Source organism: Pholcus phalangioides, unplaced genomic scaffold (assembly GCF_987345545.1).
Source record: "Pholcus phalangioides strain wild (caught in Gottingen) unplaced genomic scaffold, Ppha-v1.0 ptg000029l_1, whole genome shotgun sequence".
NCBI lineage: Eukaryota > Metazoa > Arthropoda > Arachnida > Araneae > Pholcidae > Pholcus > Pholcus phalangioides.
In genome coordinates, this window is record NW_028301619.1 from 3,365,832 (window position 1) to 3,382,033 (window position 16,202).

The 16,202-nt window shown below is 34.2% G+C and overlaps 1 protein-coding gene across 2 annotated transcripts in view; it reads left to right on the forward strand.

The window, feature by feature from the left end:
• mgl (low-density lipoprotein receptor-related protein megalin) overlaps positions 1–16,202 on the forward strand; it is a 425,733-nt gene that overhangs the window by 329,712 nt on the left and 79,819 nt on the right. For both annotated transcript variants that reach the window (XM_089252561.1, XM_089252562.1), the window contains 3 exons: positions 5,815–6,041; positions 6,664–6,930; positions 7,063–7,182. In XM_089252561.1, the coding sequence (XP_089108687.1) occupies positions 5,815–6,041; positions 6,664–6,930; positions 7,063–7,182 (614 nt within the window). The remainder of the gene's footprint in view (positions 1–5,814; positions 6,042–6,663; positions 6,931–7,062; positions 7,183–16,202) is intronic.

Sequence of the window (16,202 nt, forward strand, 5' to 3'; positions counted from 1 at the left end):
TATGGATGACATATACAATTAGAATACATATTTATAAATAAACATTTGATGAAATAGTTCAGTGGTACAACTCTCGTAATAATAATGTTGTACTTAGGGCTGTCTTTATAAGCTCAGTGAGTCCAGCATCCAAGGATTCTTTTTTAAGCCTAATAATTTGAGCCAATGACCTGATAACCCTGTTATAGACCACTTATTAAGGTATCACTAGTGGGGTAAAATTAAGATTTTTTCATATCAGAAAGTCACCATTATAGTTTCACCAGTGTAGTGAGTTGGAACTGAAATTGGTGTTTTTTATCTGATGTAAAAATTGAAAGAGAAAAACGGGCGAATGTTGGAAAGTTTTCCCTTTCCCAAGAAAGAACTATGAACTGTTCCATTTTCATCACTTTTAGTAAAATTCATGGTCATAAAATTTTGAGTAATAATTTGGCTTTGTTTTAAACTTTTATGCAGTCAGATCTGCTTATAACTAAGTTGAAGAGAGCCCTGAAAATATCTGTTGCATGTGAACTTCATTGTATCCATATATTTTTGATACTGTTATTTAAAATTGAGTTGAATTTTCAGTAATGATACATGGTTTTTTATCAATATTAAAATTTTTTTTCAATTAAAAGTAATTCATTTCATTTCTTGTAAAAATTGAAGATGAGAAAAAATCAGCCAACTCTGTTGAATAGAGAAGGTACGATGTGTTGATACAGTGGGGGACAAAGATGCTGTTGTTTTCAGGGTTGTCAAATTTGCTCCTTGGGTAGATACCCATTCTCCCCCCCCCCCCCCAGGTTTTGGGAAATATTGTTTGTTTTCAAAGAAAATGTGTTGCTTTCAGGTTAAAATTTTAGTTTGATCTCAGTTTATATATTCCAAAAATTGTTGCATAGTTCAGTGTTTAGAATATGTGTATTTTGAAATATTTTTAAATGATGTTTTTAGGAACAAAAATGTAATATTATCACAAAAATTAGAAACTTTGCCTGGTTTTAATTTATACAAAAATTGCCACGTTTTCAAGACAAATAAATTCAATTGGTCGAATGATCGATGCTTTTCGGCTCTTCAATGGAGAGCCGTCATCAGGACCAATTCGTCTTGAAAACGTGGCAATTTTTGTATAAAAAAAAATATAGTGATAAATAATTTCTTGGACTCACAAACACACACTTTTTTATAATTCTTCTGACTACGTTTTTTTATGTAAGCATTTAGGTATGAAATTCACATATTAGGCGAGATAGAGAGACTTCAGCTCCTGAAAGTTTGGGTTCAATTACAAAAAAAACTTTATGGTTCTGGTTACATAGCTAAAGGTTTTATTTTTGACGTATCAGGACACTTTTGGATGCATTTTCTGCAGGGTTTGAAAAATTTGGAGAAAAAAAAATTCAAGCACCATTCTGATTTCTCAGAATTTTCATTATTCAAATTCATTCATTTTACCACAAGCAATCTTCTTGCTACAGTTCTGCATACAACTCAAGGTTCAGATACAATTACACATAAGTTGGTGTGTTTGTGTGTAAACAATTATTCCCTATAGTATGGTCAATTTTATTGATCAAATACATAGTTTAACGTGCTCCAAAAATGTATATTTAAACATAATATAAGATGTACACATAAAGGATGTATATTACAGTGGGTCGAAAAAAAATTTATTTTCAATTCGCTATAGTGCGGAAAAGTAGTGTCCTTTAATAAAAAGAAAAATGACGTAAAAAAATTTGAAATCGGTTGACATCTTCAGGTCGTGCATCGTAATTGAAGTTTATGAAAATTGAAAAAATTGAACATTTTTCTTTAATTTTTTAATATTACTTAAAATTTGACGATCGACATGCAAAAGGTTGTTATGCTTATTTTATGGTTCAATAAAGTAAAATAAATTAAAACATCATTAATATTTCAATGTTTATCGGTCGCACAATGTATTCGAAAAACTGGAATTGACCAAATTTTTGCAAGTTTCATTGTGCAGCTCTTCACATGCTTCGTCAGAATAAAATGACCCAGAATTTACCGTGTTGAGGTGGCTGCACATTGAGTTTCACCCACACCTTATCCAATCAAGCATCCAAAGTAGGAGAGTGTGTGTAATTTACATGATAGTTACCAAAATTGACTAGGATTTAGTGGTTTACAGTTTCTTCTATTGTTTCTTTTCCAAGTGTTCACATTTAAAGTCTAACTTTTGGGAGAAATTAGGTATGACTCTAAATTTGATAACATCATAGATATGGTGTAGCAATCTCTAGCTTCATCTCCACATACTTTAGTTGAGGATTCGGTAACAAGCCAGGCACATCTCTCGACTGCCTGAGTGGGGCTGAAACACAAGTGAATTGCATGTGGGAAGACCACTACAGTGGACTGTGTGTCTACTCCACTTCAACGAACTCCCTTTCCATCATATTTTTCAGCATATAGATGGTGCACCCACAGGACCAAAATCTTTTTTCTGGGCCCATTGAATAACAGCTTACTGAGTTTGAAAAGCTAAATGTGGTGGAGTATGAATCATGAGATTATTTGATTCTAGAAGTAGCCAGAAAGATGCTGTGCAAAGACCAGCAATACTGTATTTATTAGACATATCCAAAGCAATAAAGTCGAGACATTGTCCAGAGAATTTGCCAATTCGAGATCCTGGTCATCAAAAAGTTTCCCTGTCACACTCAGACAGTCCAGACATGTGTAAAATTTGTTACAGAGGCCTCTCAACTAAAGTATGTAGACATGAAGCTAGAGATGGCTACATCAGATGTACACTATTATCAAGATCAGTTACGCCTGATTTCTCCTAATTGTCAGATTTTGAACTTGTCAATTTTGGTAAATGGTTTTTGAATATAAGGTAATTTACACACACTCTCCTACTTTGGATAGTTAATTGCATAGGGTGTAGGTGGAACTCGACGTGGAGCCACCTCTTCGAGGTAAGTTCTGGGTCATTTTGTTCTGACAAAGTAGGCGAAGAGCTGCACAATGAAACTTGCAAAAGTTTGGTCATTCCCATTTTTCGAACACATTGTGAGATCGATAAACATTGAAATATTATTATGTTTTAATTTATTTTACTTTATTGAACCATAAAATAAGCATAACAAACTTTTGTGTGTCGATAGTTCAATTTTAAGTAATATTAAAAAAATTAAGAAAAATGTTCAATTTCATCATTTGCCATAAAATTCAAGTACTATGCGCAACCGAAAGATATCAACTGATTTTAAAATTTTTTATGTTGTTTTTCTTCTTATTAAAGGAGGAAACTTTTCCACACTATAGCAATTTGAAAATAATAACTTCATTTTTTTTCAACCCACCCTAATGTACATACATGTTTAAGATACATATTTTGAAGTTGTGGAAAAAGGAAATTCAATTTTCCTCCCATTTTGCCCAAAAATCCCACCCGATTGTAATTCCCACTGCAAGTGAACAATTATTCCCTTATTGTATGGTCAGTTTTATTAATGAAATACATAGTTTAACATGCACTAAAAATATATATTTAGGCATAATGTAAGATGTACACATAAAGAATGTACATACATATTTAATAGATATTTTGTGGTTGTGGAAAAAGGAAATTCAATTTTTTCCATTTTGCCCAAAAACCCGTGTTTTTTAGAAACACCCAACCGGGCTGGTTTTTTTTTAAAAACCCTGGTTGTTTTAGTCATGAAAGTTACAGTCATTATAGGTATTGAAGTTGTAATCACTATATTAGTTAAACCTGTTTCAAATGTAGTTGGTACAATAGGTCTATTGTTTCCCAAAGCTGTAGCAGTAGTCATGGGGTAGAACTATGCTCAGCCACATCTCTACACTTGATATATTTCCATGTTCGTTCATGACGATATTTTTGTAATCATAATGATCTTTCATTAATGCTGGCACAGTAAAAATAAACATTGTTTATACAAGCCGAGTAGTTCATACCATCTTCTATGGAAAATCGTTTCTCTGAGAATAAGAAGCACTTTGAATCCATCATGATAGAACAAATATGAAATAAATGATACTATAAAAAATGAAAGAATAAAGTTTTTTTCATACCTTCTAATTTTGATGTGTTTCGTTCAACATCAAAAAAATTTCTTGATGGATCTCTTTGTTTTTGAAAACCTTGGATGATGAAATCTGTGGAATACCAATTTTTTTTGTCATTGGTACTTCACTTATACTTATCGTATGTTATTTCAACTAAATCTATAGTTAAATTTTCGAAGCAGTGCATTTATTTAGGATAAATGTACTATACCGCATCTATTTATATAAAATTGATTGTCTGTCTGTATGTTTTATATACAAATCTACAATTTTAGATCTATCTTCACCAAATTTTGTATATATACCAAATGGGACCCGATTTGAATGATAGGTTACTTTAAAAAAATTTTCAGAGCTGGGTAAATGCCCAAAATGGGCAAAAAATCTGTCTGGCAACAATGGTTCCTGGGCCTCAACAATTATTTTAGGAAGGTTTACATTGGTTACCATGGTTCTCTAGCAATGTGTTTCAGACATGTATATGCCTTTATAATGGTTTATCACTTCTTTAATGCTGCCAGAGTATAAAATTATATTTATTCTTTTATAATGGTTTGTCACTTTTTCAATCCTTTCAATCCGGTAATTGAAGAAAACCTGGGAAGTGCCGGCTATTATAGCTAGTACCTCATGACAGAACTGCAGCAATAACTGAGTTTAAGCACAGCTGACTCGACACAGGACCAACAAAGCTAGAGATCATGTTACTTTATTCATCTGACCTAGGGAATATATATATATTCCATATATATATATATACTATAGAATATATATTCTCTACATTCATCCTCATCAGATCAGCTGGATTGTATCGTGTTACCAAACACACATCGATTCGATCATGCCTGAGGTTGGGCAGATAAAGTCACTTGATCTTCAGCTTTGTTGGCTGTGGTATAAGTCAGTGTTTCCAAAAGTGGGCTACACATATAGTGTAAAAGTTATTGTTAAAACAATGGGATCTTAAGGGAATGGGTTAACAAGGAGGATGACGGGGGAAAATTCTCTGAGAGAGGGGGGTGCAGAGACAAATACATTTGAGAAACTGGTCTTAGTAATGAGTAGCAAATGTGCATTGAATGGGTTTTGATAGTAATTTGCCATCATGTATCCACTATATAACAAATTTCCCTGCCAATAAAATAGAATTTAAAAAAGAAAAACATGGAGCTAATGCAACTCTATAATATTAAGAAAATATCCCAAAAAAACTTCATTAATAACCATATTTGTGTGCCAGAAACTAAACTCATGTCATTCTAGAGAGAAAAATAGAAAGTATTACAAAACTCTAGCAATATATTTACGCATAAGAAGATTTGTAGATACATTTCAAACAAATTTGTTGAAAAAATAAAAATGATGATTAAAAACCAGTAAAAATTTTATTTGCCTACTTACCCTCAAATTTGTTATTCATTATAAGTATTTAAAGTAGCATAACCAAACTGGTGCCATATTAAGGTATTTGCCCTGGGGACTCAAGAGAAGAGGGATTTCCCAAAAATGAGAACTGGCTTAAATTTTTTGAGAACTTTCCATGTAGGGCTTCAAAAAACAGCTTGGGTCTCCATGATGCTCTTAATATGGCCCCGAAGCAAACAGTATGAAATTCCAGGGACATGAAAAAGTTTTGTTCTAGGTGAAATTAATGAACTTCATTACATCTGTGTTATAAGTGGTTCCAAATGTATCACATAAAATTTCTAGATTGTATAGTTAATTCTCTTGTGTACATGCTTTATTGAATTACAGATTTGCCGACCTAGATGGTCAGAATCGGCATCAAGTACTCTCAGGATTCACTGTACCTCATGTATTTGCAATATCAGTGTTTGATAATTGGATATATTGGACAGACTGGAATGTTAAGGGTGTCTACCGAGCTGATAAGTTTACTGGTGAAAATCGCGAAGTACTGAGAAATACTTCCCACAGACCATATGACATACATGTGTATCATCCTCTACGGCAGTTGCCATGTCAGTATATGTTCTTTTTTTAATAACCAATTTAGATTATAATCTCTTATTGATTTATGCATTTTGATATTTTCTTGAAAACTCATCATAAAAACCTGCTCAGTCCAAAGCCTTTTTTTAATGCTCTGTTACTTGAACCTGTTTTATACCAATAAAGGTGGTTTTGTCTTTAGACACAACTATTTCCACCCTTACTGGCACATTCCAGCATTCTCTTTGGGAAGATATCAATACTAGGAATATATTGACCACTACAGACACAGATACTAGAATAATAATTAAAATATCCTGACTAAGATCCCATTGATACTATAAAAAAAATAAAAATAAAGGGTGTGGAGAAAAGGTGAGGCTGAAGCTTCATGAATCAGCTGCAAGAGCAAAAAATTAACTTTTATAAAGCTATCTAAGTAGCAACTTCATTAAGGGAAATTACAGTAATTAAAATATAGCCAAGCCCTGTTATAGTCCCCCCCCCCATTTCATGCCAAAGCAGCTTAGTGCCAAAGATTTTCATGAACAAATCTACCATTCATAGGGTAATTTTTTGATTGAATTCATGGAGTTACCTAAACCCACGAAACTGTGAAATGTATTCTATTTATTATATAATTTGTATTAGATAAGAACCCATGTGGCTCAAATAATGGTGGCTGCTCCAATTTGTGTCTCATTTCCCCTGGTGGCTCATCATACACTTGCGCATGTCCTGATAATTTTGCGATGCTGCCACGATCAGAGAATGGAAACTCAACTAATGGCACTTGTGTGGCAAACTGTACTGCTGGTCAACATCAATGCAAGAACATGGAATCACGGTGCATACCTTTGTACTGGAAATGTGATGGAAACTATGATTGTCTTGATGGCTCTGACGAAGTCAATTGCCGTAAGTTGTAAAATTTTCAAAGATTTTATTGTCATTGAGTTCAGTAATTACTGTATTTATCGTTACACTACTGTTGTAAGTCTCACTTCACATATATTTTATTTATTGATTATTTTTATTTTTGTGTATTAGCCCCATTCATGTGTAAACCAGGTCAATTCCAATGTCATGATAGTCAAGCATGCATATCAAGAATGAGAATTTGTGATGGAACTAATGATTGTGGGGATGCGTCAGATGAAAAATTTTGTGGTTAGTTCTTTCACTTTGTTTATCTTTTAACATCATTGTTCAATTCGTCTTTTGTTTTATGTAGATCAAATAAACAAAAATCTTACAACAATTCTAAATGCACAATGAGGTGGTTGAAATATAGAAAATTTAAAAATTCCCTACCTAAATATTGCTGCCATTCAAATCTATTATACAGCAATGGAAATTCAAAAAAAAAAAAAAATGTGCAAATCAAGTACAGTAGAATTCTTAGTGATTTAATTTAACAAGGATGACCTAACTGACTGAGGATCAGCTGATTGAGAGACAATCTGCTTAAACAAGGGAGATCAAAACCAGTAAAAAATTAATTCCCTTCAAATTAGTTATTCATTATAAGTATTCAAAGTAACATAACCAAACTGGTGCCATCTTAAGACATTTGCCCTGGGGACTGAAGAGAAGAGGGATTTCACAAAAATGAGAGCTGGCTTAAATTTTTTGACAACTTTCCATGTAGGGCTTCAAAAAATAGCTTGGGTCTCCATGATGCTCTTAATATGGCCCCGAAGCAAACAGTATGAAATTCCAGAGACATGGAAAAGTTTTGTTCTAGGTGAAATTAATGATCTTCATTACATCTGTGTTATAATACAAATACAAATACACCGCCACAACAGGCAAAATGCCCAACGAGGTGGCTGAGAATTGGTGTCTTACTGTATGATGGTCTTAAATGTATTACATAAAATTTCTAGATTGTATAGTCATAATCAATCACATATTGATTCTGTTGGATACTTCTTGGTGGGAATTACATTACACCATGGCTGTTTATTCATGACCCACATAACAGCTGCTGGTTATCTGGCTATGTGGCTCCCTTTCTGGCCCGGAAAGCAATTTCAGACCAGTGTAAACATATTTTACCAATATTCTAATACTGTTCTGGGTAGAGATTAGAGATGGGACAAATATTCGGTTGCTATTCAGTATTTGGCCAATTCAGCCTTTTTGCCAAATATTTGGTTCTGCCAAATAATTCTTAGGTATTTGGTTGAATATTTATGTAAATCTAAGCACAATAAATAAATTTTAAAAAATTATATTAATTTTAATTACCCCCCATAAATGAAAACTTTACTGATTATATTTTATTGCGTGGTGCATATCTTTTTCTGTGAAAGAGACTATGTAGAGAGAATTTCTAGGTTTAGAAAAACAACAAAACTGAAAATAGAATCCTACTGCAATAAGGTGGAAGTGAGCATTAATCACACAAGTTCACTAACTGAAGGGTGTACCTAGACAAGATAGGTATTGAGCTACTGAAAGAGATGCAAAAGGGACAAGGAACATCTAAAGAGGAAACAAGAAAATAAGTAGTAAATTTTATAATGCATTACTAGTTGAGAGTAAATAATGGTTGGCATCTTCTTTTACTTAAATATAAAATTGTAAAACATGTTGAATATGTTAAATTAAATTATGTAATAATTGTTAAATATAAAATTGTAGCACATGTTGAAAAAAAAATTGATTCTGAAAAAATATTAAAATTGTTGTTAAATTTGATTGTCAGTATCATGGCTATAAAAATCTTTCAATTACCAGTTTTTTAATACCTATTTAAATAATGAATTGCATAATTAAAGCTGAATTTGAATCATCATTTAAAATTTTTAATATTTTTATTTTCAATTAAGAACACCAATTTTATTTATAGTTGTGATGGATTTTTAAAAAATTGATATTCGGCTGCCAAATATTTGGTATTCTGTATTCAGTTATTTGGCCAAATCACTATTTACTTCATCCCTAGTAGAGATCATTGAAATACCAGGTTGACCTATCTGACATTTTAGTGCCAGTGGCAGCACTGATTGCTGTTATTGCAGTGTAGATTTCCTTTGTGAATGTTATTTTTTCACCATTATTAGAGTCATTATTTTTTCACCATTATTATTTATTATACAAACTTGCACCCATCTTCACGTTTCTGTCAGCTCTGCTTGGTGTTGATATTTTTTGTATTGGTGTTTGTTTTTGTGTGTTGCAGTCATGTCTAGTGACCTAAAAGAAGTATACTATGAATTGCCAGAGGACCTCATAAGGGCATACAAAAGTCAGTCTTGTCTTTTGCTGGTGAAATCGATAGTATCACAACACAGAAAAGAAAGATGCAGGTCTTGCAGTGTTCCTACTTTTCCTATTTTTGGAAATGTCCTCCTATTTTCCTACTTTCACCACAATCTTCCTTTTTTTTACCCCAATTCCCTCCTGCTATCCCTATATATTTTATATCTCCCTTCTTTTATCTACAGCCAACATCTGACTACGAAAATTCTGAGAAACCGCAAAATATCACTGCCTTCCCACTCCCTCCCTTTTTGAAGTGTTTATTCACAGCTCACTACTGAAAGAAAAGAGAAAAAAATATTTTTTTCAGTTCTACTAGAGTTGAGGCTGACAACAAGCTTATCTTTTTGCCACTGTGCTCAGTCAAAGTGCTTAAAATTAGCCTGAAGTCCAGTGTTAAAAACCTGTTTCGCAGGTCATTTGCCATAAAGTAAGGAAAGGAAACTCTTATGGATAAGGCTCAAAAAGAAAATATGTCATGTTGCTGGAAGATGGCCCCCAGGTCGGAAAGCAACCACTTTATTACTGGAAAGATGCAAGAAGAGAATTAGCAGTAGAGCAAGCAGGTTTCAGAAAAAATAGGGGAACCAGAGAGCAAATTGCCAACATAAGATGGATAATGGAGACAGCAAAAGAACATAAAAGAAGTTATACATTTTTGTTTCATTGATTATACAAAGGCCTTTGACAGTGTTGACCATGGTTAACTTTGGGATATTCTTGGAACAATGGGAGTGCCTAATCACCTCGTCTGCTTGATCAGAAATCTATATATTAATCAAGAGGTAAGGGTAAGAACAAACCATGGCTTAACTGAATGGTTTGGAATTGGAAAAGGAGTTTGGCAAGGATGCATTCTTTTCCCAAGCTTATTTACTTTCTATGGAGAATATATAATGAGAGCATCAGATTTAGAGGAATTGGAAGCAGGTGTTAAAATTGGAGATAGAGTGATCAAACAACCTTAGATATGCTAATTATACAACTCTGATGGCAGAATCTGAAGAGGACCTGAAGAACATTATATCAAGAGTAAAGACAGAAAGTGAGCAGCTCGGACTATCTCAATACCAAAAAAACAAAGATCACGACTACAGCAGATATTCATAGTTTTCAACTAGATGGCAAAAGTTTTGAGATTGTGGACAGACTTGATTTCCTAGGATCAAGAATTGTAAAAGAGTGAACATGCACAGAAGAAATAATAAGACGAGTAGTTCTGGGTAAAACAGCCATGAGAAAGCTTAATATAATAATGAAAAACAAAGATATTTCAATGAAAATAAAAATTAGGATTATAAATGTGTTGGTCTTTCCTGTCTTAATGTATGGATGTGAGAGCTGGACACTATGGAAAGCAGATAAAAAATAATTGATTTCTTTGAACTTTGGTGATGGAGGAGGATGCTTAGAATTCCATGGACAGCTAAAAGGACTAATAAATCGGTTATCGAAGAAGTCAAGTCTGACTATTCTCTAGAAGCAACAGTCACTAAACAGAAACTCGCTAGAAAAAATGGTAATGCTTGGAAGAATGGAAGGAAAAAGAGGAAGAGACAGACCTAGCACCAGATGGATAGAGGAGATGTTGCAAAGCACCGAAATGAAGCTAGCACAACTGAGGCATACTGTGAATGACAGACCAGCTTGGAGTGCCATGATCTATAGAGTCACCAGGAGTTGAAATCGACTCGATGGTTCCTAACAACAACAACAAAAAAAGGCAAAAAAAAGAAGGAGGGACAGGCTGCTACAAGACAGGTTTAAGGAGAGACTAGGGTTTCTCTCCTGGAATTCCTTAATGAGCATTCATCCCTAATGGGACAGAGCCCGGGTTACGTCTGATTTTATGGGAAGGGGGAATGAGCTGATTGGTTGCTAGCTGGAACCAGTTTCTTTTACCTTCGGAAAACAACTTTTGGGTGTATATGTTATTTTAAAGCATACATGTGTGCTGAACTCATGGCTCATGGACCGAATGTGACCCCCTCAAGTGCCCCCATCACACTTACAGATAATTTAAGTGGTTTGCAGTACATTCTTACTTTAGTTAAGTGACCTGCGGCATATTTCCAGATCACTTGTGTGACCTGGGACGTTCTGCTAGATCAATGGTTCTCAACTTTTGGAGCCCATGGGTCGGTTTCATTCATTTTTGTTAGTCCAAGGCTCAGTCAAAGAAACGACCAATGGAAAATGAATGAGGAAAAATTAAATGGCTAATCACTCGTGGCCTAGTATGAATGATATCAGGGCCGTTGGTTAAGAAAAACTGTTCTAGATCACTCAAGTGGCACACTCTTACTTCAATTAAGTGGCTTGAGGCAAATTTCCAGATCATTTAAGTGGCCCATGATACATTTACAGATCACACAAATAACCTGCTGTGCTGTTCAAGATCACTTAATTAAGTGACTCGTGACATGTTGTCAAATCGATATAGCTCCACACTCTCGGGTGAGCACCCTTACTTTAAGGCAAGTGTGCTCAACCTTTTGGGGAATGGGGCTACTTCATTGTTTGAGAAACATGTTGCGGCCACTTCAGTTAACTGGAAATGTGCTGCGAGTCACTCAGGTATTCTGAAAGTGTGCCACGGGCTGCTTGAGTAATCTGGCAATGTGTGCGGGCCACTTGAGTCATCTGGAAATGTGCCTCAACAACATGAATAGACCTTTTGTAGGTTAGCCACAATGACTTCACTGAGTGTTTAAATGTTTATGAAGCCTAGGAAATCAGTTTTTCCTAATTTCTTGGAGAAAATGAGAAATTATCATTTTCACCAATTTCTTTCTATTTTTTGGATTCATGCAAAAATATTATTTTAATTGAAAGATAATCATAAATAATTATTATTACATGAAAATCTCATTCGTCAACGTTTTTTCATTCACAACAGAGGATTCAATTGAAAATAATGGAAACTTCGAGAATTCCAATGAATTCTATAAATTTTCACTTCTGAAAAACGTTTAATGTTTACTTATTTATTTTTTTAATAAAGTTATGGTAAAAAAATTAATAAAGAAATCACAGAACGTAAGTGGAAATGCACGAACGATTTTAATATTTTTTTTTTAATTCTTTGACGAAAATTATGTGCGTCTTACTTGAGGCTTCGACGACGGTATTTTTACACGAAAACTGTTCTTTTGATGTGGCTTATACATCCTTACGGAATTTACGGTAATTGAATCGAAAGTTTCGTGAATACTCAATATAAAATCAATTTCTATTGTATGACATGCATTGTGGATATTCAATGTTTACTGGATAAATGTCAGTCTATTAATTTATCTGTTGGTATTCAGTATGCGATGATATGAATATTCATGTATGTACGCTACATTCCAAAACATCGTACTGCAGTTTAAAAAACTATTAATAATTAGCAGTTGATTAGTTACCATACAAATGAAATAATTTTTTCGTGGATAATTTTGTCTTCAACAAAGTTTCGTGGAATGTTTGTCTTAAGCTTAATAATTTTCAATATGCAAGTTAGTTTTCATCAACTCTTTATACTAGGTGTCCTGTAAGCAGGGCCGGAACTAGAGGGGTGCTGGGGTGAACTACCCGGGTGGCAAAATTTAGGGGGAGGCAGTTTTAGGTGGTAACAAAGAGCACCTTTAAAAAAAGTATATCGAATTTTAAAGTTGTGGCGGTGGCAAAATAATGTTGGCTTCGGGCAGTAAAAATTCTAGTTACGGCCCTGTCTGTAAGTATACTAGCTCTGCCCCTATCCATTAACCATCTGTCGTAGAGGTATGATTTCAAATTAAAAAACACCCAAGCAGGCGTTCAAAAATTCCCCTGTACTAGTTTTGAGAGTGAAAATACAGTGTGTAGCAAAATAAAAACACTTAAATTTTTATACCGTCCTCCATGCTTTGAATTAGAAAGTTGTTGCCCTGTCTCTCCCGATGCCACAAAAGAATTACATGGTTTCTAAATGCCATATTCACAGAGGTATTCAAATTCGAAAAATGGAGGAAATTTAGGAAAAGAACAGCGTTAAATGTGGGAAAACAGTTTTACATGCTTTTAACGCTGTTCTTCCCCAAATTGCCTCCGTTTTTCGAATTTGAATATTTCTGTGAATATAGCACTTGGAAACTTGGCATTTTTTTGTGGATTCTTCGTGTCGGACCAACACGCTTTGATTTTGGTGGCACATTATTTTGTTGAATATATTCTGTAGCAAAGTCATTGATCTACGTTACAATGTTTTCAATAACTGGTTCATAAAAAAAAAAGGTTTAACTAGTTGAATGAATTTGAAACGTTGTATAGTGGGACCTGTATGCCTGGGTTCCCACTAAAATGGCGTACTAGAGGTGGTGGTGGAATTTTCATTACAACACGACTGCAATGGTCTCTTGCACTCTGGATTTCAAGATTCAGATGAAACTGATGAAAATGAGCAATCGTTCTCCGAACTTGATGTTAACTTCTCTCATCGAATTCATCTTCACTCAATAGAGCCTGTATAATTGTACTTTTGGGGTTTGCTTTTACTCACTAACTGTAACCTGTCAAATAGTATGAATGTTATACTGAATCATCAAAAACCATTGTCAAACACACATGGCTCAAAAAGTAGAAAAGAAGAGCGAGGAGAAACGAAAAAAGTGGGAAAGTATAGGAATGTGTGAGACCACAGGACAAGCATTGTTTGAAACAACCAAGTGCTTATTTGTGTTTACCTCTGGTGTTGGCTATAACAAGCCACGATGATAAGAGGCTTATACTAATGGGCGGATACAGATAACTTCACGGGCACCAAATGAGAAATTCTTGTCTTTTTCTTGAAATTCTTCCTCTTCCTAGAATTTAGTTCTGCCTCGTTCAGTTATGATCAGCTCTGGTCAATACAACCAATTTACTTTGAATAAACTGCTTGCTTTCTTCCATGGGCGTTCGTAAAATCTACCTTTGGGGACGGGGTAAAAAGAGACACTGGTGGGATTGAAAAGAGGGAGTGTTCAGAGAGTCTCTTCCAAAAAAAATTGAGATAACTCTCTAATCCAGACTGATCCGTAGTCCCGTCACATTTGTCAAGCTGTTTTTTCTTTCAAACTTAGGCCGTAAGAGTTGAAGACAAAAAAACCAAGTTTTTCTTCGTTTTATTTGAATGCATTAACACCTTATATAGTTCTCTTTGTATAACCTTATAATCTTCACACATCAGTATAAATACCTTTCCAGCTCAATCAAATTTCCTATTCAGGTGTGACATTATCAGGTTAAAAAAAATTGTAAATAAGATGACAAAGGCTAATGCTATACAATTGATCCTAGCTGATAAGACAGTTAAAAAATTTTCGCCCATGGCACAGGATAAATATGACACATCATCAATAATCTTTACTGAATAGAAACAGGACTTGAAAGTTTTTGCTTTGTGGGAACTTTCTTTACTTTTTAGCACGCAGACATACAGTATAAAAACAGTGAGAGAATAAAATAATTCGAGGAAAGAACGAATACAAGTCTTTTACTTTTCATTGAGTGTAGCACTCAGTACGAGAAAAAAACAGATCTCTGATAATACAGATTCAAGAATTGATCGGATAATCTGGTATTCAATGCTCTGCCCAAAGTATATGCACCTGTTTCTTGGGCATTGTAAAATATATTGAGTATGAGATTTTTTCTTTTGTGACAATGAAATCCAAAATTTTGACACACCACACGCTTTCCACCTTATTCTTCTCGCCATTGCCCAACTTCTATTCGGTGATCAATTTCACAAACGGTCTCTCGTTTCATAAAAGTTTCTCATCGTACTTCTTTCAAAATGTTATTATTTTGAGAGTGACTGAATTTTCCAATGAACTGCATCGTATATGCAACCCATCTAAGTGGGCATTATGAGATCCACGCAGTTTCGCTACAATAGCACTTTTCTGAACACAACATTGGCATTTATCAATCACAGAAAAAACAGACAAGACCACGTCAAAGAGGTGAATGTGATCATAGGCGTAGGCAGGATTTTCTCTGAGGGAGAGAGGGGCGTTTTAAGTTTCAATTTTTTATATTTCCTTGGGGGGAGGATTACGTTTTTTCCTGCAAAATAACATTATTATATTGGCTCATGGGGGTGGTTAGACCTTCCCTTTTGCGTTAACGCAGGAATGTGATAAATTAGGATTGGAGGATTGTGCAGGCTTGAGAAAGTGTCACTACAAAAACTTCAAAGAACTGGCTGCAATGTAGGACCTAAAGTTCCAAAAGTTTCAAATAACTATGGTAATATTTAAGTTCGATGTTTGCAAAGAACGTGAAAGATGTCCAATGAATACTAAAATTTCTATGTTTTTGGAATACATCAGCAGTGTAATAAACTCGATTTATAGACTGTGAAGTTATCGAGGAAATAATACGCATAGATAATAATGAGAGATTGTTGTTGAAAAAATAAAGAAATGGTGAAATGGCGAAATTCCTGACATTTACTCATATAATATTGTTTGTTGAGACCGATACAAAAGAATGTGTTTGATTGTGACAGACTGTGATCAATGATAGTTGAGGGGAGAGAGTTTTTCCATTCGACTATAGGTGTGAGGAAAAACAAACTATATTTAAAACTGTCAGAAGATGCAGAAATAGGATTTAATTTTTGGGGACGGTTTATATTCTGTTAGAGATATAGGATCTCAATAGCTTAGTTACAATATCGAAGTTGACCACGGATAGTTTAGCGGTAAATAAGTCAGTTTATGATGAGAGGAGTGGGGGGGGGGTCTTTTCTTTACTACGAAAAAAAAAATTCAGCTCAAGGGGGTGTTAGTTTAAGGTTCATAGTTATTTTGAAACATAAATTCTGTATCATATCCATTTCTAAACTAATTATCACCCGAAAGTTTCAAAAATCAAAGGAAAATCAAATATAGAAGAAATAACTGAGTGAA